General features: G+C 39.0%; 1 protein-coding gene and 1 non-coding gene across 2 annotated transcripts in view; one reads left to right on the top strand and one right to left on the bottom strand.

Moving 5' to 3' along the window:
- KLHDC1 (kelch domain containing 1) overlaps nt 1-20,276 on the top strand; it is a 43,343-nt gene that overhangs the window by 346 nt on the left and 22,721 nt on the right. Inside the window, 4 exon segments of the mRNA XM_003792163.3 lie at nt 16,438-16,508; nt 16,978-17,095; nt 17,530-17,648; nt 18,509-18,595. Of these exon segments, the coding sequence (XP_003792211.1) occupies nt 16,438-16,508; nt 16,978-17,095; nt 17,530-17,648; nt 18,509-18,595 (395 nt within the window).
- On the bottom strand, nt 4,247-4,348 carry LOC111726146. The gene has a single exon (XR_002773999.1). It is a non-coding gene; the product is annotated as a small nucleolar RNA U13 (small nucleolar RNA).

The following is a 20,276-nucleotide window of genomic DNA, read 5'->3' as shown; positions in this document are numbered from 1 at the left end:
CCGTCCGCCCGACCCAGAGTCGTTACCGCGCGATTAAGTCGCTTTCGGTACTGGCGCAGACTTAGAAGGACCCGAGAACGCCGCGCCGTGCCGTTGTCTTTCTGTTCCCTTCTTCCCACGGCACGAATCAAAATAAAATATCAAATTCATGGAATCATTGAAAGCTTTCTAAGCTATTTTTAGTGATGTTTCTTTACTGATGAGTAATTATGAATTTTTTCTAGAGTCTCGAAAAGGGATCCGTATTATCAAAAACTACTTAAGAGTATTCTATAATGGGAGGTTGAATATATGTTTTGTTTTGCTTCCGTAATCAGAGGGTTATAGAAGCAAGAATCGTAAAGCTGAAAAACAATTCTGGAATACTATGTGCCAACGCGTTAGTTTACAGATTAAAAAAAAAAAAAAAAAGCCATCTGGAAGTTCTACTGGAACCTTCCTCTTCTGACTGTCCATCCTGGGATGTGACAGACCAGTCAGTCACAGGATGAGTCTCACTGAAATGAGGGACGGGCAGGCATACCTCGGAGAAACTGGGGCTTGTGTCCCAGACCACCGCGATAATGCCAATAAAGCAAGTCACGTGGACATTTTTCCGTCCTCGTGCATAAGAAAGTTACGTTTACACTATACTGTGTGTACTGTGAAGTTTGTTGTCATGTATGAACAACTGTGCATGTGTCTAAAACAATATACCTGATTTTAAAAATCGTACTGCTTGAAAAAAATGCTACAATCATTGAGCCTTCAGAACATCCTAATCTTTTTGCTTATGGAGAGGAGGGTCTTGCCTTCTGTTGCTGGCTGCTGATGATCAGGGTGGTGGTCACTGAAGTACGGGGTGGCTGTGGAAATTTCTTAAAATAAGACTATGATGCAGCTTGCCGCATCACTCGAGGCTTTTGTGAGTGTTCTCCTTAGCATGCAATGATGCTGCTTGATTTTATCCACAGTAAAACATTTCAGAATTGGTGTCAGTTCTCTCAGACTGCTGATGCTTCATCAACGGAGTTTATGTAACATTTCTTTGGTTGTTTCAACAACGTTCACAGTACCTTCACCAGGAGTAGATTCCATCTCAAAAAACCACTTTCTTTGCTTATCTATAAGAGGCAACCTGACATTCATTCAAGTTTGAGCAAGGAGACTGCAGCCCTTCAGTCATATCCTGCAGCTCCCCTTCTAATTCTAGTTCTCTTGCCGCTACATCTGCAGTTACTTCCTTGTAACCAAGTCTTCCGGGTCTTGAACTCCTCCTGGATGGGTGGAGTCAACTTCTTCCTATCCTGTTAATGAAGATGTTTTGACCTCCTCCCATGAATCAGGAGTGTTCTTAATGCCTTGTGGAATGGCAAATGCTTCCCAGGAGGCTTTCAGTTTCTCTCTCCCAGATCCATCAGAGAAATCACTCTCTGTTAGTTATAGCTTACGAAATGTATTTCTTAAATAATAAGACACCAAATCAAAAGTGCTTCTTGATCCACGAGCTGCAGAATGATGTGTTAGCAGGTGTGAAAACAACTAATTTCAGTACATGCCATCAGAGCCCTTGAGTGACCAGGTGCATTGTCAGTGAATAATATTTTGAAAGGAAATCTCTTTGCCTGAGCAGTAGGTCTCAACAGTGGTCTTAAACTGTTCATAAACCATGTTGTAAACAGATGTGTTGTTATCCAAACTTTGTTGTTCCCTCTGTAACATACAGGCCCTCGGATTTTCAGAATTGCAACAGAGTGTTGGCTTCAAGTTAAAGTCCCTTGCTGTAATAGTGCCAAAGGAGAGTCGGCCTGTCCTTTGAAGACAAGCATCAAAACCTCTGTAGATATGAAAGTCCTAGATGGCATCACCTTGTAGATGAAAGGTGTTTCATATACATTGAAAATCAGTAGTGTAGTATAGGTGCCTTCCTCAGTAAACTTACCTAGACCTTCTGGATAACTTGCTGCAACTTCTACATCAGCACTTGCTTCACCTTGCACTTTCATGTTGGAGACAGCTTCTTTCCTTAAACTCCATGAACCAACATTTGCTAGTTTCAAACTGTTCTTCTGTAGCTTCTTCACCTCTCACAGTCTTCATAGAATGAAAGAGGGTTCTGGATTAGGCTTGGCTTACAGGAATGATGCAGCTGGTTTAGTCTTCTCTCCAGACCTCTAAAACTTTGTCCATATCATCAAGAAGGCCCTTTTGCTTTCATATTCTTCATGCATTCAGTAGAATAGCCCTTTGGACTGCCTGCAAGAACTTTTCCCTGGCGTTCATAGTGTAGCTGACTGGTGCAAGAGGCCTAGCTTTTGACGTGCCTTCCTCCCTACGCTTAATCATTTCTGGCTTTTGATTTAGGGTGAGAGGCATTCAACTTTTCCTTTCATTTAAATACCAAGGCAGTTTTGGTGTCATTAATTAGCCTAACTTAATTATTCTTGTGTCTCAGAGAGAAAGACACGGAGAGACAGGTGGTCAGCAGAGCAGACAAAACACAACAATGACTAAATTTACTGTCTTTTGTGGACACAGTTCATGGTTCCCCAAAATGATTATAATACTACATCAAAGAATGATCACAGATCACTGTAACAAATATAATAGTAATGATGGAAAAGTTTGAAATATTTTGAGAAATACCAAAATGCGACAGAGACACAAAATAAGCACGTTATTAGAAAAAGGGTGCCAATAGACTTACTCTACATAGGATTGCCACAAACTTCAACTTATAAAAAACATAATATCTGTGAAAAACAATAAAGAAAGTGCAATAAAACGAGGTATGCCTGTACTGTGTGTTGAATAATTCTCAGGTCTGAGTTGGGTTTTTTTGTTGTTTTGTTTGTGTGTCTTGTTTATCAGTGCAGTATCAGTATGGGAAAATTAGAACAAACCTTTGCATGCGTACTATATTTAGCATATGCTAGGAATTCTCACATCCCTAATCTTATGTATTCCTGTGACCCTGCAGAGTACATAATATCCCCATTTTATAAATAAGGACAATGAGTCAATGAGAGTAAGTTAATTTAATGGCCATTTGATCTCCAGATCTGGCAACAGATTCCAACATAGATATAGACGGTGCCAAAAAATACATATACACATTTTAAAAAAGGAAAAAACTATTAAATTTGTAATACTCAAGTCCCATTTTATTTCTGTAATTACAAGAGATGCTCAACATGACTGGTATTCGTCTTTCGTTATCAGTATATATTGAGTATTAAAATTTTAATACAGTTTTTAACTTTCTCAAAATGTGTATACATTTTTTGGCACCCTCTGTATATGGGATTTCCAAAGGTAATTTTTAAATGATAAACTGTAATAAATTAGGTGATTATGCTTTCTAACATTTCCATCATTTATTCTTGATGAAAAAAAGAGTCTGGTGGGCAGCGCCTGTGGCTCAGAGGAGTAGGGCGCCGGCCCCATATGCTGGAGGTGGCAGGTTCAAACCTGGCCCCGGCCAAAAAGTGCAAAACAAAAAAAAAAAAATAATCTGGTTATACACAGTTGTATGCGCAAGAAATAATTTGGAATGTTTTTGAGCTCTGCTACTTGAAGATGTAGAGGTTCAAACTTCATCTGCTATATTGATTCTTATATTATAAAAGTCAAGTAAAAAATTAACTTAAAATAGTAATCTGTTATATCTTTATAGTTTTTTTTTTTTTTTTTTTGAGACAGAGCCTCAAGCTGTCCCCCTGGGTAGAGTGCCGTGGCATTACAGCTCACAGCAACCTCCAACTCCTGGGCTCAAGCGAGTCTCCTGCCTCCGCCTCCCAAGTAGCTGGGACCACAGGCGCCCGCCACAACGCCCGGCTATTTTTTGGTTGCAGCCGTCATTGTTGTTTGGCGGGTCCGGGCTGGGGATTCGAACCCGCCACCTTAGGTGTACGTGGCTGGCGCCTTAGCCCGTTGAGCTATAGGCGCCGAGCCATCTTTATAGTTTTTTTATTTTTGAGACAGAGTCCTCACTTTGTCGCCCTCCATAGAGTTCTATGGCATCACAGCTTACATTAACTTCAAACTCTTGGGCTTAAGTAATTCTCTTGTCTCAGCCTCCCAAGTAGCTGGGACTATAGGCCCCTACCACAATGTCCAGCAATTTTTTTGTTGTAATTGTTGTTTAGCAGGCCCTGGCAGGGTTCAAAACCGCCAGCCTTGGTGTATGTGGCTAGTGCCTTATGGCCACATACACCAAGGCTGGCGGGTTCAAAAAATTTTTTCTTAAAAAACTGTTTTTCTTTTACATTAGACAGGTAGTGTGTCAGCATAGTAACAAGATTTGAGGAAGGCATATTTCTCATGGGTGTGAAAACCCAATCATCATGCTTATGAACTACAAAAGGATTTGTGTAGATTGCTTTGGGGCCCATTAATGAGATGTCTGAATTTTAACATCTCATTTTAATATTGAAAATTACTCGATTGATAAAATTCCAGTTCTTCAGGTGGCATTTATTGAATTGAAATACTTCTCTTCCTACCACACAGTAATCCAACCAGCAGAGATGCCAGATGACTACCTTGGAAAAGGCAACATAGATTTAGAGCCCGAAGCTACTACTTTTTAAAACTCCACAAATTATCAGCAGTTTAGACAATGTCTAAGGCATATGTGGAAGGAAAGGGAGAGTAGGAGGCAAAAAGGAAGACTTGGCATATCATGAGAAAAAGTATCCTCCCAGCAATTGCTTTAGTTAGATTCTTCTGAACAGTCTGTAGGTGAAAGGCCCTGGAATCCAGCGGTACTCCAGCAGTCAGTGAGTAGTTAAGAATAACCATCAGATGATTCCAGATTATGTATTGCAACCACAGTTTTCCTCCTCAACACAAACAGTATGTGTTAAAATTGGCAAACACGTATTCTAAAGCTCACCGATATCAATAAGTCTAAAGTACTTATTGCTCCATTATCCAACATATTCCAGAGGACATTATATCTGAAGATAGCTCCACCTCTAGAGGCAAGAATGGTAATGTCTAAAAAATAAGTGATATATATGTTCTAATCAGTGCCAGAATATTCTTTTGATAATGCTACTTCTGGGAACATTAAAAGTTGTGAGTAGTGTTCCCAAAATTTGGAGGAAAAACTCCATGTCTTGGAATGTTTGCAGATTGTATACTTTTGTCTTATGGCCTAAATCACTGGAACAATTTTATTTCAGTAATACAACTGCTATTTATTTTATTTATTTATTTATTTGCAGTTTTTGGCCATAAGGGTTTTGCCCAACTAATTAAATTAACCCAGCCCAGCCAGGGCTGGGGTTTGAACCCACCACCTCCAGCATAGGGGGCAGTGCCCTACTCCTTTGAGCCGCAGGCACCGCCCAAATACAACTGCTATTATTGCATTATGCTCTGAACTTTTTCTTATAGAAGATACCTGTATAAATATGCTTAACTACATATTTCTGTTATGGATGTGGGCTTAAAGGGACGGAGAATCAATTTAGAAAATGAGAAGAATGAATAAGGGAAACTTAAGGTATGAGCTATTAAGACGTATCTCACAGTACTACAATAATTAAATCAATGGTCCTGATGTAAGTAAAGATAGCATGATGGAATGGGAAACAAATTCCATAAGTAGCCAAGCATGTGAGACTATTTTGTATTTAAAAGAACATTTCAAATCTGGAAAAACAATCACTTATACAATAAATTGTCCTAGGACAGCTATAGAAAAATAATATTGGAGACTTAAGATTGAAGAGTTGTAGAAAAATTAAGTTTACAACACTGGGAGAAAATACATGACTATTGTAAAATCTTGACAGGGGAAGACAACAAAGGAAAAGATTGGCAGATCAAACCCTTAAAAATTAAAACCATTTTTATTTTTATTTTATTTTTAACATTTTATTTCGGATTAATATAAAGGTACAAACAAGTAACAAAGTTTGAGTTTCAAAACCATTTTTAAATATCAGAAAATGAGAAGGCAGGCCGACTGCAGCGGCTCACGCCTGTAATCCTAGCACCCTGGGAGGCCGAGGCAGGTGGATTGCTTAAGCTCACAAGTTCAAGACCAGCTTAAGCAAAAATGAGTCCCTGTCTATACTAAAAATAGAAAAACTGAGGCAAGAAGATCTCTTGAGTCTGAGTTGGAGGTCACAGTGAGGTATGATGCTGAGTAGCACTCTACTCAGTGCGACAGCTTGAGACTATCTCAAAAAAAAAAAAAAAAGAAAGAAAATGAGAAGGCAGATGACAAAGGGAAAATATTTGCAACTTATATGAAAAGAAAAAGTTGTATATGAAATAAAGGTCAGTATCCCCACTGAAAAATTAAGGATAAGCACCAACAGTTTACAAAATAAGAAACACAAATGTATAAATCAAATCCTTAGCCAAGCGTGGGGCGGGCGCCTGCAGTCCCAGCTATTGGAGGAGCCGAGTCTGGAGGATCATTTGAGCCCAGGAGTTGGGGGCTGCACTGCACTGCAGCCTGGATGGCAGCGAGACCCTGCCTTCAAAAAGGAAAGGAGGGAAGGAGGGATCCTCCTTCAGAAGGAATGACCTGGCTGAAAATTACAATTTGCTAAGATTCTTCTCCAATTTGAAAAGATTAGAAGGAATTTTGGAGAAAAGTGTGGGGAAATGAATTACTAACAGACCAGTAATGGGAGTACAAATTTGTGTAATGTTTTTGAGGAGGAACTTAGCAAAGTGTATAAAAGCTTTGGATGTATATTCTCTTTAACCTAATACTTCCATTTTTACATTGCCAACATAGTCCATCTATTAAATATAACAGAAGACACTTATCATTTTTTTTAGATGCCCAGAATCTGAACCTCCTTTCTCTATTTGTGGTATTGCCCTGATGAGAGAGTCTTGTCAGGGTATTTATTTTAGTTGTCTGATCACCTCCTACCTATCCCTACAAAATGTAAGTTCTATAAAGATGGGTAGTGTGTTCCCTCCTGTATCCCCAGTGTCTAGAACTGGCTAGAGCTCTTAGTAGGTATCCCGTAAAAAGAACTTGAAAGGTAGGAACTAACTTTTCCAGCCTCACTTGCAGCTAGGTTGTGGGCAGATGGCTTGGACGTGGTTGGTTAGATGAGTCTGTGCTAGATTTGGACTTGGGAATAAAGATGTAAAATACCGGGACCTGTAGAAAATTATTACCCTGCAATAGCGTTTAGGAAGATGAAGGTCCATGGCCTACAAGGCAGTGCCACAAGCTTCAGAGTGGTGCTGGGCAGTGACTTGAGACTTGTTCTGTTGGCGTGGTTTCAGACCTTGCTCTTTATATAAATCAGAGGCTGCTGTCCAGCCTCCCTGAGGTCTCTGGGAGCTGCTTAGTACTCATTTTTAAAATTTTTATTTATTTAATTTTCAAATTGAAATATATATACAAAAGAATATATGAAATAAGTATTGTTTAAAGGTAAACATCTGTTTACTCTCCAGATTTAAGAAATAAACTACCACCAGTACCTTAGAAGCTTCCTGTTTATCTTGCACTGACTACAAATCTCCCTTCACCCCCACGCCCACAGGCGCTGCTGTCTTAAATACTAGTCACTCTCTTCTCTGTAGTTTTCCCTACATGTATTGCTAAACAATATATTCTTTGATTTTGGAATCGTAGCATATGATCATAGCTTGGATCTTTCCGTTTTTAGAGTCATACACTGCTTACATTCAGCTGCTGTACCTGTTACCACGTGGTGCCCGTCAGGACTGGTCAGGGCCTGCGCTGCCAGATGTTACGCACTTTGAAAATCATCCCTGGATTCACTCATTTGATATGTATCTCGTATGACATTTTATTACATGAATCTACTGTGATTTATTTATCTGTTCCACAATTGGTGAATATGTGAATGTCTCTAATTTTTTGCTTTTATAAGCAATGCTGCCATGAGCGTTTTTACACGGGTAACACGCCTCCCGTTGGACATGCACAGGATTTTGTGTGTACCTATGACATATACCAAGGCATGAGATGCTAGGTCACTTGGTATGCACGTCTCCAAATTTACTTGGAAATGTCAGACTGTTGCCAAAATATGTGTATCAATTAAGACTTCCCCCAGCTGCCACCTTGCTTCACATCCTTGACAACATTTGATACCTTCTGGCCTTAAATTTTTTGTCAGTCCAGGGGGTGTGACATGGTATTCTAATGTGGTTTTTATTTTCATTTGATTACTGAGTGTCTTTCCATAACTTTATGGACTATTCATGTTCTATAAAAATATTGGTTTATGTCTTTTGCTCGATTTTCTATTGGGTTATTTGTAGTCTTTTTTACTGATTTATATAAGTTCTTTAAATACACAGTGATATGAATTGAATATGTGTTTCCAGTTTGTAGCTTGTCTTTGTATTACCTGATAATTCTTCTGTTGAACTGAAGTTATTCATTTTAATGCAGTTCGATCATTTTGATAATGCTTTGTGTGAGAGAGTCTCACTATGTGATGCTTGGTAGAATATTGTGGTGTCACAGCTCACAGCAACCTCAAATTCGTGGGCTTAAGCAATTCTCTTGCCTCAGCCTCGCAGTAGCTGGGACTACAGGCGCCCCCACAGTGCCTGACTATTTTTTTGTTTTTGTTATCATTGTTGTTTAGCAGGTACTGGCTGGGTTCAAACCGACCAGCCCTGGTGCATGTGGCCAGCATCCTAACCACTGAACTACGGTGCTGAGCCAGCTTTGTGCTTTTAAGACATCTTTTCCTATATGGAGGCCGTAAGGTCTCCACTATTGTTTTTAAACATTTTCAGTTCTGCCTTCCATGTTTGAATCTTTTCTTAGCCTGGATTTTTTGGTTGGTTGAAGGTGGGGATCCAGTTTCATTGTATTTTCCATGTGGATTACCACTTGGCCTTGTGTTATATAGTCCCTCCTTTTCCTACCAGCCTGCAAATGCAGTGTCATGTATCAAATTCCCATGGATGTGTGATCTGTTTCTAGGTTCTTTATTATGTTCAGTTCTTTATTCTTATGCCAGAACCACACATTCTATTTTTTTCTTTTTTTTTAGACAGAGTCTCATTATGTCGTCCTCAGTATACTGCCATGGCGTCACAGCTCACAGCAACCTCCAACTCTTGGGCTTAAGCAATTCTCTTGCATCAGCCTCCCAAGTAGCTGGGACTATAGGCACCTGCCACAATGCCCAACTATTTTTTTGTTGCAGTTTAGCTGGCTGGGGTGGGTTTGATCCTGCCACCCTCAGTGTATGTGGCTGTCTTAACCACTGTGCTACAGGCACTGAGCCTGCATACTTTTTTTTTTTTTTACTGTTTTTATGATAGCAAATTATATGAATGTAAAATTTGCCATTGTAGCTGTATTTAAGTATATAATTTGGTGGCATTAATTGTATTCACAATTTTGTAAAACCATCATCACTATCTAGTTCTAAAATTTTTCATGACTCCCTACAGAAACTCTGTGCCCATCATGTAATACCTTCCTGACCTCTCTCTCCTCAGTCCCTGGTTACCCGTAATCTACTTCATGTGTCTGAATTTGCCTTTTTCTATATCTTTTATATGAATTGAATCATACAATATTTGTCTTTTCGTGTCTGGCTTATTTTACTTAGCATGATTTTTCGAAGTTCACCCATGTTGTGGCATGTATCAGAACGTCACCCTTTTTTTCTGGCTGGGTATCATTGCATTACATGTACACACCGCATTTTGCTTGTCCCTTCGTCTGTTGATGGATGCTAAGTTGATTCCACCATTTGTCTACTGTGAATAATGCTGCTTGGAACATTGGTGTGCAAGTATCTGAGTGCCTGTAATTTCCAGTCTTTTGGGTACCTAGGAGTGGATTTGCTAGTTTATTTGGTTATTCTACATTTATCTTTTCAAGAAACCACCAAATGTTTTCCACAGTGCTGTACTATTTGTATACACTTTTGAATCAGATTGTCAAACTCCACAAAGACCCCTATTTGGATTTTATTAGTTACTGTATTTAATTTTTAGATCATTTGGGGGAGATTGACATGTTATATAGTGGAGTTTTCTAATCCAATTATATAATATACATCTCTCATTTATTTAGAAAATTTTGATGTCTTTCAATAAAGTTTGATAGTTGTTTTTATGGGGATTGTGTATATTTTTGTTAGGTTTATTCTTAGCTTCCTATGTTTTTATTTCTATTTTTAATTTTACAAAAATTAATTTCCTGATTGTTGCTGGTGTTTTGAAATACATTTGACTTTTGAATTATTTGTAATCTGGTAGTCTTTTTCAACCTTTGTTAATTCTCGGAATTCTTCTGTTAATTTGCCTTTTATTTTCTATGTAGTTAGTCACAATCTACAAATCGTGATGTTTGTTTCTTCCATTCTAACTTTTATTTTTTTAATTTTTTTCAATATATTGGTGGACCCGAAGTATGATGTTAAATAGAAGTTATTCTTTTCTTGTTTCTAATCTCAAAAAATTGTTTCAACATTTAATCACCAAGTTTGATATTTGCTTAAAGATTTGAATGGCAGGCTTGGCACCTGTGGCTCAAGTGGCTAAGGCACCAGCCACATACGCCTGAGCTGGCAGGTTTGAATCCAGCCTGGGCCTGCCAAACAACAATGACGGCTGCAACCAAAAAAAATAATAATAAAATAGCCGAATGTTGTGGCGGGCACCTGTAGTCCCAGCTACTTGGGAGGCTAAAGCAAGAGACTTGCTTGAGCCCAGGGGTTGGAGGTTGCTGTGAGCTATGTTACCACAACATTCTACCCAGGGTGATGGCTTGAGGCTTGGTCTCAAAAAAAAAAAAAAGATTTGAATGGCCAAATGTTCGATATCACTAATCATCAGGAAAATGCAAATCAAAACCATAGTGAGATATCACTTCACCCCAATTAGAATGATATTATCAAAAAGACAAAAAATAGCAAATACTTGTGAAAATGTGGAGAAAGGGGAATTCTTATACATCATTGGTGTAAATTAGTGCAGCCATTATGGAAACCCATATGGAGGTCCTTCAAAAAATTAAAAAATATTGAGAGAACTACCATATAATCCAGTACTCCCAGTACTGGGTCGATATCCAAAGAAAATGAAATTATGTCAAAGAGATTTCTGCACCCATAGATTTATTGCAGCACTAGTCATCATAGCCAAGATGCGGAATCAGCCTGGTGACCAACATCAGGTGAACAGATTGAAGACAAGGCGGCAGGCTCACACAGTAGAACACTAGTCAGCTGTGGAAGGGAACGCGTTCCTGTTATTTCTGGAAACACAGATGATCCGTAGATCTGGGTCTGGATTTTTTATAGATGGTATGAGCAATCCTGAGTTTTAGAGAGTTAGAAAATTTTAGAGCTTATCTTTTTTGTATATTGCTGGATCCTCTTTACTAATTACTTTTTAGGATTTTTACAGCTATGTTTATACATGAACTGGATAGTGTTCCTTCTTTTATATTCTGAGATAAGCTTTGGAAGGTTGGATTATTTGTTCTTTGAATGTTTGGTAGAACTTATCTGGAAAGCAATCTGAGCCCAGTACTTTGTGGAGAAGGTTTTAAATCTCTGATTCAATCTATGTAAAGTCATAGGATTGTTCAGATTTTCCATTTTTTCTTGAGTTGGGATTGATCACAGTTCTTCACCATCATACACCCCTCCCAGTCCATCTGTTTCGTTTAGGTTTTCAAATGTATTGGGATAAACGTAAGTTGTTCATAATGTCCTCTTTTAATTTTTGTAGTAACTATAGGTATGCCCCTTTTTCATTCCTAAAAGTGCTCTTTGGTGACGTCCTTGGTTTGCCCTTTCCGTGATCCTGCCAGAGGTTATCAGCCCTCTGACATACCAACTTTGGGTGTGTACTTGATCCTGTCTGTTGTAGTTTTTCTATTTTATTAATATTTGCTTCCTTTTATTTTCTCCTAATTTCTGTAGGTTTATTTTCTTTCTTGAGCTTCTGAAGTTATATGGCCAACTCATTCTTTTTGAGACTTTCTGATTTTTTAATATAAGTATTAAGTCTTATAAAAATATAAGACTTGGGGTGGTGCCTGTGGCTCAAAGAAGTAGGGCACCGGCCCCATATGCCGGAGATGGCAGGTTCAAACACAGCCCTGGCCAAAAAAACTGCAAAAAAAAAAAATAATATATATATATGAGACTTATATTTTTTAATATAAGTATTTAATACTGTACATTTTCTTCTAATTACCTCTGTAAGCTGCATCCTCAAGTTTTGATAAATAGTATTTCATCATTTTACAGTTCTAATATTTTATGCTTTCCATTATTATTTCTTATTTGGCCCATAAGTTGTTTAGAAAAATATTTTAAATTTCTAAGCAGTGATGTTCTTACAGTTAGCTTTCTGTCATCAATTTCTAACCTAATTGTGTTGTATTCGAGAAATGTTGGAAGGTACCAAGTCCTTCCCAATATCTGTAGGCTTCCTGTAAGGGGTCAATTTTCATAAATAAACTGTTTGTTCATATGAAGAATATATATTCTAATTATTGGATGATGTGTTTTATATATGTCCATTTTGTCAGCCTTGCTAATTGTATTGTTCAAGTCTCCTATGTACTTAATGATTATTTAATCTCCTGTTCTTTCAGATACGCTAACAGGTATTAAAATCTCCTACCCTATTGACTTGGTAGTTTCTCCCTGTGATCCTGACAGTTTTTGCTTTATATGTATTAATACTTTGGGGCTACCATTTTAGGTTCATGTGAATTTAGAGTTGTTATCTTTTTGGCCAACACTTTATTACTTTGTGATCATCCTCTTTACCTGTAGTAATATTATTTGCCTTAAAATCCATTTTGCTAATATTAATACTTAGCTACACCAGCTTTCTTTTCATTATTGTTTTGCATGGCATTTTTTTCCACCCTCTCAGGAGCTGTCTAGCTTTATACTTTATATGTGTGTCCTATAAACGGTCAATAGCTGGATTTTGTTTTTATCCACTCCGACATTATTTGTATTTTATCTGATGAGTGCTGTCTATTTTCATCCAATATAATTTTAATATACTTTTTCTATTAGTTGTGTTTTATATTTACCTCTATTTTGTCTCTCCTCCTCTTTCTCATTTTGTTTTGAGGGTTATGTGATGAGTTTCTGTTCTCTTTTCATTTTTTCCTCCTTGTTCATGTAGAAATTATATGATCTATTTTTAGTCATCTGATACCTAATCCATTTTTTTTCTTGTGGTTTTATAACTTTATTTGAGGAGTCTGACAATCTCCAGTTAATCCTCATTGACATCACCTATAGATTATTCTTTTTCTTTTCTTTTCTTTTTTTTTTTTTTTTTTTTTGAGACAGAGTCTCAAGCTATCCCCCTGGGTAGAGTGCTGTGGCATTACAGCTCACAGCAACCTCCAACTCCTGGGCTCAAGCGAGTCTCCTGCCTCAGCCTCCCAGGTAGCTGGGACCACAGGCGCCGACCACAACGCAGCCGTCATTGTTGTTTTGGTGGGCCCGGGCTGGATTCGAACCTGCCAGCTCAGGTGTATGTGGCTGGTGCCTTAGCCACTTGAGCCACAGGTGCTGAGCCAACTATAGATTTTTGAAAGTGGTAACAGGTACATAAGTAACCAAAGTAGAGAGCTTGTTGGTGAATCTTCACCTTCATTTCGTCTTCTGGATGATTGCACAGTGTGGGACATTCCTTATGCCTTTGGTCCAGACGGCTTTGTTGAGCCTGGTATCAGTGCGCACATCTGGAGCCCCATCTCTTTCATGGCAAATTCCTGGATCTCTTTGATGCCTGGGAGGCCTCTTGAAGCCCACTCCCTGGATGCGCTGTGAATGGTCACAGTGTGTTCTCATTCTGCACCTCCTAAGGCAGACCAAGCCCTTCTTCTCGCCACCTTCCTTCGAAGGAGCTATTTATTCTGCCTGGCCCAAGTTGGAAAGAAAGAGTGCGAGAGACAGTGGGAGGAGGAAAGGGGTGGCTGCTAACCTATTTTTTAAAACTTCAATACCTAACAAAGTTCAAAGTTAAAAATTTTTCTTCTTCCCCTACAGTTCAGATACCTTAGAAAGTTGAAAGTGTGGCCGCTTGTTTCCTTAGTACTGTTCTGTTCCTTGCCTATCCTCAAATTTGGCATCAAAGAAGTTTATCCACACATTTTACAGCATCTTACCAATCCTTTAAGCCTTTAAGATTTTTTTTTTGTTATTTGTTTGTTTGTTTGTTTTTGACAGAGCCTTTGCCATCCCAGGTAGAATGCAGTGGCATGATTATAGCTCATAGCAACCTCAGACTCCTGGGCTCAAGTGATCCTGCCTCAGGTTCCAGAGTAGCTGGGACCACAGGTGCACACCATTGATGCTCAGCTAATTTTTCAATATTTTTAGTAGAGATGGGGTCTCACTCCTGCTCAGACTAGTCTGGACCTCCTGAGCTCAAGGATCCCCCCACCTCTACCTCCCAGAATGTTAGCAGGCCCAGCCGCCTTTAAGATTTCTAATTTGGCGTTATTTACTTTTTGCATAAGGTAGTAACATGCATTTGAATTTCTGTAAGTGATGGTCTATTATTGGCCAGCTGTCTCAGTTTTTGTCTGAAAATTTCTTTATTTCACCTTGGATCTTAAAAGATATTTTCACTGCATATGGAGTTCTAGGTTGACAGCTGTTTTTAAGAATATTCTTTTTCTTTAGTGTTCTGTAGTTTTATTATGATGTGTCTAGGTAGACATAGTAGACATTTCTAGTTATTTATCCTGCTTGGAACTTGTTGGGACTTTCTACATCTCAAAGTTAATGACTTTCAACAATTTTGCCAAACTCTCGGCCTTTGTCTCTTCAGATGCTGCGTCTTTCCTGTTCTCCCCATTATGTCTGACATCGCTCTGATTTAGACTGAGTTCTTCCCTCACTTTTTCTCCTTATCTCTGAACTTCTTTAAAAATATATTTTTAAAATTTATTTCTTATTTTTATACACATACACACATACATACGCACATGTGCTCTCTCTGGGCTGCATTCCTGGATAAATCAGTTCAGTAATTCTCTTTATGGGCTGACCTCTGCAAGTGGAATGATGGGTTCAGAAGCAGACTAGACTGCTTTGGTGAAACAATGGACACATCCTGGCTCAGCACCCGTAGCACAGTGGTTACCACGCCAGCCACATACACCAAGGTTGGCAGGTTAGAACTCGGCCTGGTCCAGCTAAAACAACGACAACTGCAACAAAAAAATAGCCAGGCATTGTGGTGGGCACCTGTAGTCCGATCCACTTGGGAGGCTGAGGCAAGAGAATTGCTTAAGCCCAAGAGTTGGAGGTTGCTGTGAGCTGTGACGCCACAGCACTCTACCCAAGACAAAACAACAACAATAGATAAATAAATAATAAAATTTAAATAACATAATGCTACTTAGGATGTTTATGCATAATACAGTTTTAAAAATTCTTAAACTGCCGTTTTAAAACTCTAGCTACTTTTGAATTATTTTATGGATTCTAAGAAATCATGACAGGTTTATGTAAGGATTTGTTTTACCCCTAAGATTTTTTGGTTTGTTTTTTGAGACAGTCTCACCCTACCACCTTAGGTAGAGTGCCGTGGTGTCATCATAACTGACAGTAACCTCAAACTCCTGGGTTCAAGTGATTCTCTTGCCTCTGCCTCCCGAGTAGCTGGGCCTATAGGCACCTGCCACAACAGCAGCTAGTTTTTCTATTTTTAGTAGAGACAGGCTCTTGCTCAGGTTGGTCTCAAACTCCTGAACTCAAGCAATCCACCCGCCTCAGTCTCCCAGAGTGCTAGGATTATAGGCATGAGCTACCCTGCTGGGCTAACTCCCAAGTTTTTTAACTTAAGATTGTTTTACTATACTATGCTTATTTCTGTTTTCATCATCAATGTCAAAATGTACTATTCTATTCACATTATCAGTTTCTTTAGCGATTATTCAAATTCAGAGTCATCGTCTTTGACTAATTAAATTTATCATGATCCTTATATTCTACATTTAATGAACACCTAACATTATGCCTTGCATATAGTAGGCACTCAAAATATATGTTCAGTAAATCAAGGTATCTGATACTGTGCTTTTAACTGTATCTTTGAAAAATTTCCTTCCTTAACTACTTCCCCTTCAATGAATTGACTTTTTGCTATTTTTCTTCCTGTCTTTATAAACATTAAATATTCTGCTTTAAACATATTGTTTTGGCATTTTCTCTTACTCAGTACCCCTTTTTAAGTTTCAATGCCCCAAGTCTTGTCTTGAGACAGATATACTTGCTATTTTGTTCTCTAAACCTTTATTGCTTTTCTTAGAAAAATCCTTCCTTCTTTTTTACTTTGTTTTATAGTGAAAAAAATTTTGAGACTGATTCTGTGTTTCATAGTATTTTGATTGCAGTTTTTCTTGGCCTGAGGAACTATTTAATTGTTACTATGTAATCAATAAACATAATGTTATGTATTCTGTATTTTTAGTCTATTGAAGACAATGAAGTATATTTGCCTAATGATGAAATTTGGACCTATGATATTGATAGTGGGTTATGGTAAGTAATTTTGAATTGCAGAATGTCCTGTCATAATGTCTGTTATAAATGTTTTCATAGACCAGAGGGAATTTGAGACCATACTTAGAACACACCGCAACACTTAGGAAGTCTCCCTTGGCTTTGCTTTCGTTGCTTTATTCTCTGTGGCGCAGTCTTCCCACTCCTCCCTTCCCTTTTTCCATTCTTTGTCCTTTGCCATTCCTCGAAAGTTCAGTGCTATCTCTAAAGATGGTGTTTTCTACTAATTCCCAGTTCTGGTGACATGTGAAAATTTCATGGTTTTTCCCCCCCCCAGCAGATGGAAAACTCTTTACCTTGGATCTTCTTAGAGTTGTTATTATATGGCCATTACACTGTAATTGTAATTGACAGTAACAGTTTCATTGCAAAAGGTCGCCACGGAGTTAAAAGAGAATGTTCTTGGCCTTTCTGGAAAGTGAAGCATTCTGTGTCATTCTTGCTGCAGGAGAATGCACCTGATGGAAGGGGAGCTCCCTACCTCCATGTCAGGGAGCTGCGGCGCCTGCGTTAATGGGAAGCTGTACATTTTTGGAGGATACGATGACAAAGGATACAGCAATCGAGTAATGCTTTCTTTTGATTCAGGAGTGCAGCAGAATATAATACCTAATGCATCGTTCCATCTCACAAGTTACAAATGTTTTGAAAAGGAGATATGTGTAGAAAATCCTACATTTGTAATTATAAAGTTTTACAGATAGATTGAAACTACAAGTCTTCCCCCTGCCTTTCTCCTTCAGAACTAGCTGCCTGTTTAATCAGTATATGAAAAACAAGAGCAGGATGGGAAAAGACCTCTTTCAGTATGTTGCAGATATCATTTTTGCCTGTGAAACACTGTCATTTTTATTAATTTTATAATTTTTAAATTTTAGTAGGTAAAAATTTCACCTGTTAAAAAAAAGTAATAGTATTAATGTTTGCATCACAGATCCCTCTGATATATATTTACCATTTAAATGCCCTATCTGCTAATAGTGTTCTTATCTTTTAAAAGCTTTATTTTGTTAATTTGCGAACAAGAGATGGAACCTACATTTGGGAAAAAATCGCCAACTTTGAAGGATTACCACCCACACCACGTGACAAACTTTCCTGCTGGGTCTATAAAGACAGGTAAAGCAGGGCGGTGCCCACGGCTGAGGGGGTAAGGTGCTGGCCCCATATGCCCGTATGCCGAGGGTGGCGAGTTCAAACCTGGCCCCGGGCCAAACTGTAACAACAACAACAAAAAATAGCCAGGTGTTGTGGTGGGTACCTGTAGTCCCAGCTACTTGGGAGGCTGAGGCAAGAGAATCACCTAAGCCCAGGAATTGGAGGTTGCTGTGAGCTGTGAGGCCATGGCACTCTACCAAGGGCAATAAAGTGAGACTCTGGGCTCGGCACCTATAGCTCAACGGGCTAAGGCGCCAGCCACGTACACCTAAGGTGGCGGGTTCGAATCCCCAGCCCGGACCCGCCAAACAACAATGACGGCTGCAACCAAAAAAATAGCCAGGCGTTGTGGCGGGCGCCTGTGGTCCCAGCTACTTGGGAGGCGGAGGCAGGAGACTCGCTTGAGCCCAGGAGTGGGAGGTTGCTGTGAGCTGTAATGCCACGGCACTCTGCCCAGGGGGATAGCTTGAGGCTCTGTCTCAAAAAAAAAAAAAGTGAGACTCTGTCTTTAAAACAGAAAAAGACAGATAAAGCAGCACCCACACTTAACACATTAACTGTACTGAAGTGAGAATAATGGCCGTTGGCCAAAAGAGAGAAAACTAGAAAGTGTGATGTTTTTCAACACATGAGTATGAGCACGTTTTGGTGCTAGTGGTCAGGGCAGTGGTATTGTCCAGCTCAGCCATGTAACACAAACACTTGTGCTACCTTAATATCTAAAATTGGCTTGTTAGATCAAGACAGAAGATCTTTTTCAACTTTCTGTGAACAAAGTGGAAACAGAACTCCCGACACGTGTCCTTTGTCTGTTTTTTCAGATTAATATATTTTGGTGGTTATGGGTGTAGGAGACATAATGAACTCCAAGACTGTTTTGATGTTCATGATGCGTCTTGGGTAAGAGAGTAATCACTGTTTACGTTTTCCTCTAATTCAGTATTTTCCTTAAAGCCGTAGAAATAATGAGCCCAGTCTTTCTCATTTTAGGAGCTACCAGTTTGCCATAAGAAAAAGAAATGTGTTTTCTCTCCTTTAGATTTGAAGCAGGTTGCTGAAAGGTCTGGTCTAGTAGGATGAGCCCTTCTGGCTATTGGCTGAGTGACCTGAGTTCTTATACTGCTAATCACTTCTGTGTGCACACCTGCTTCTGTTGGATGGTAGAGGCTTTAGCACATTTGGGGCACTGTTGTTCTTATTTTCAAATTTAATCATACACCTCTTTTTAGATATGTCCACTAGAATTAGTCATAAGCTCAGACTGGCCTCCACAGAACAGTGAGTTGGCAATAATCATAATTTTCTTACTTATTCTTACTGATTAGGAAATAAATCTTTTTTTTTTTTTTTTTTTGTAGAGACAGAGTCTCACTTTATTCCCCTCAGTAGAGTGCTGTAACGTCACAGCTCACAGCAACCTCCAACTCCTGGGCTTAGGTGATGTTCTTGTCTCAGCCTCCCGAGTAGCTGGGACTACAGGTGCCTGCCACAAGGCCCGGCTATCTTTTTGTTGCAGTTTGGCTGGGGCCAGGTTTGAACCTGCCACCCTCGGTATATGGGGCCGGCACCCTACCCAGTGAGCCACAGGTGCAACCCAGAAATAAATCATTTTTAATGAAAGAAGTCATGAATTGCAAAAATGAAAACTTTTAGATTATTTTTAGAACCATTGACTCAGGCTTAGTGCCTGTAGCTTAAGCAGCTAAGGCCCCAGCTACATACACCAAAGCTGGCGGGTTCGAATCTAGCCCAGACCCGCCAAACAGTGACAGTTACAACCAAAAAATAGCTGGGCATTGTGGTGGGCGCCTGTAGTCACAGCTACTCAGGAGGCTGAGGCAAGAGAATCGCTTAAGCCCAGGAGTTGGAGGTTTCTGTGAGCAGTGAAGCCACAGCACTCTACCCAGGGTGACAGCTTGAGGCTCTGTCTCAAAAAAAAAAAAAAAAAAAGAAATGTATTTAAAGCTCTGCTACTTAAAGTATTACTGATAATTTTCAGGACTATAATTACTAATTATTTATGTCTAATTATTTTTCCTCATCAGTGAAATCACTCATTTTTTTCTCTCCTACTACAATTAGTTTAGCTAATGAACATGTCCTGAAGTTTCTGGAGCACAAGTAGGGTTTTTCCATTTAATTCTAAACTAAGTAAATCATTTAGTTTGTTCAATTTGCTTGACAAATCCTGGTAAAAATGAAATGTATTTCTGACATGGAATGTAAAACTGGCACAGAAGTAAGCTGGAGTTGTGAAGAGGATTTAAACACGTTGGAAGATGCTAAGTACAGTCGAACTAACCAACTGCTCAGTCTTCACCTTGCTCACAAAGAAGCCTTCTCTCTTAGAAGATAAAGAAGAGAGTGCGCATAAGTTTAACTATAAGAACAAATTGCTTGATGAAGTTGGACGTTTTTTTAACAAAGGACCCATGGCCCACTAAAGTTTGGGAGTTTTGATCATTTGCTTTAGGAAAACAGATTTCAAAACATAAACATCATTCTGTGTCCTGCCATTTTAATAGAAATAATCCTTTGAGAGAGTTGAAAGATTGTCCATAAGTAAAATGATTCAGTGCCAGGAATACT

The sequence above is a fragment of the Otolemur garnettii genome, unplaced genomic scaffold (genome assembly GCF_000181295.1).
Source record: "Otolemur garnettii isolate 467f Iridium unplaced genomic scaffold, OtoGar3 scaffold00054, whole genome shotgun sequence".
Taxonomy (NCBI): Eukaryota; Metazoa; Chordata; class Mammalia; order Primates; family Galagidae; genus Otolemur; species Otolemur garnettii.
This window is presented reverse-complemented; position numbering and strand designations above follow the sequence as displayed.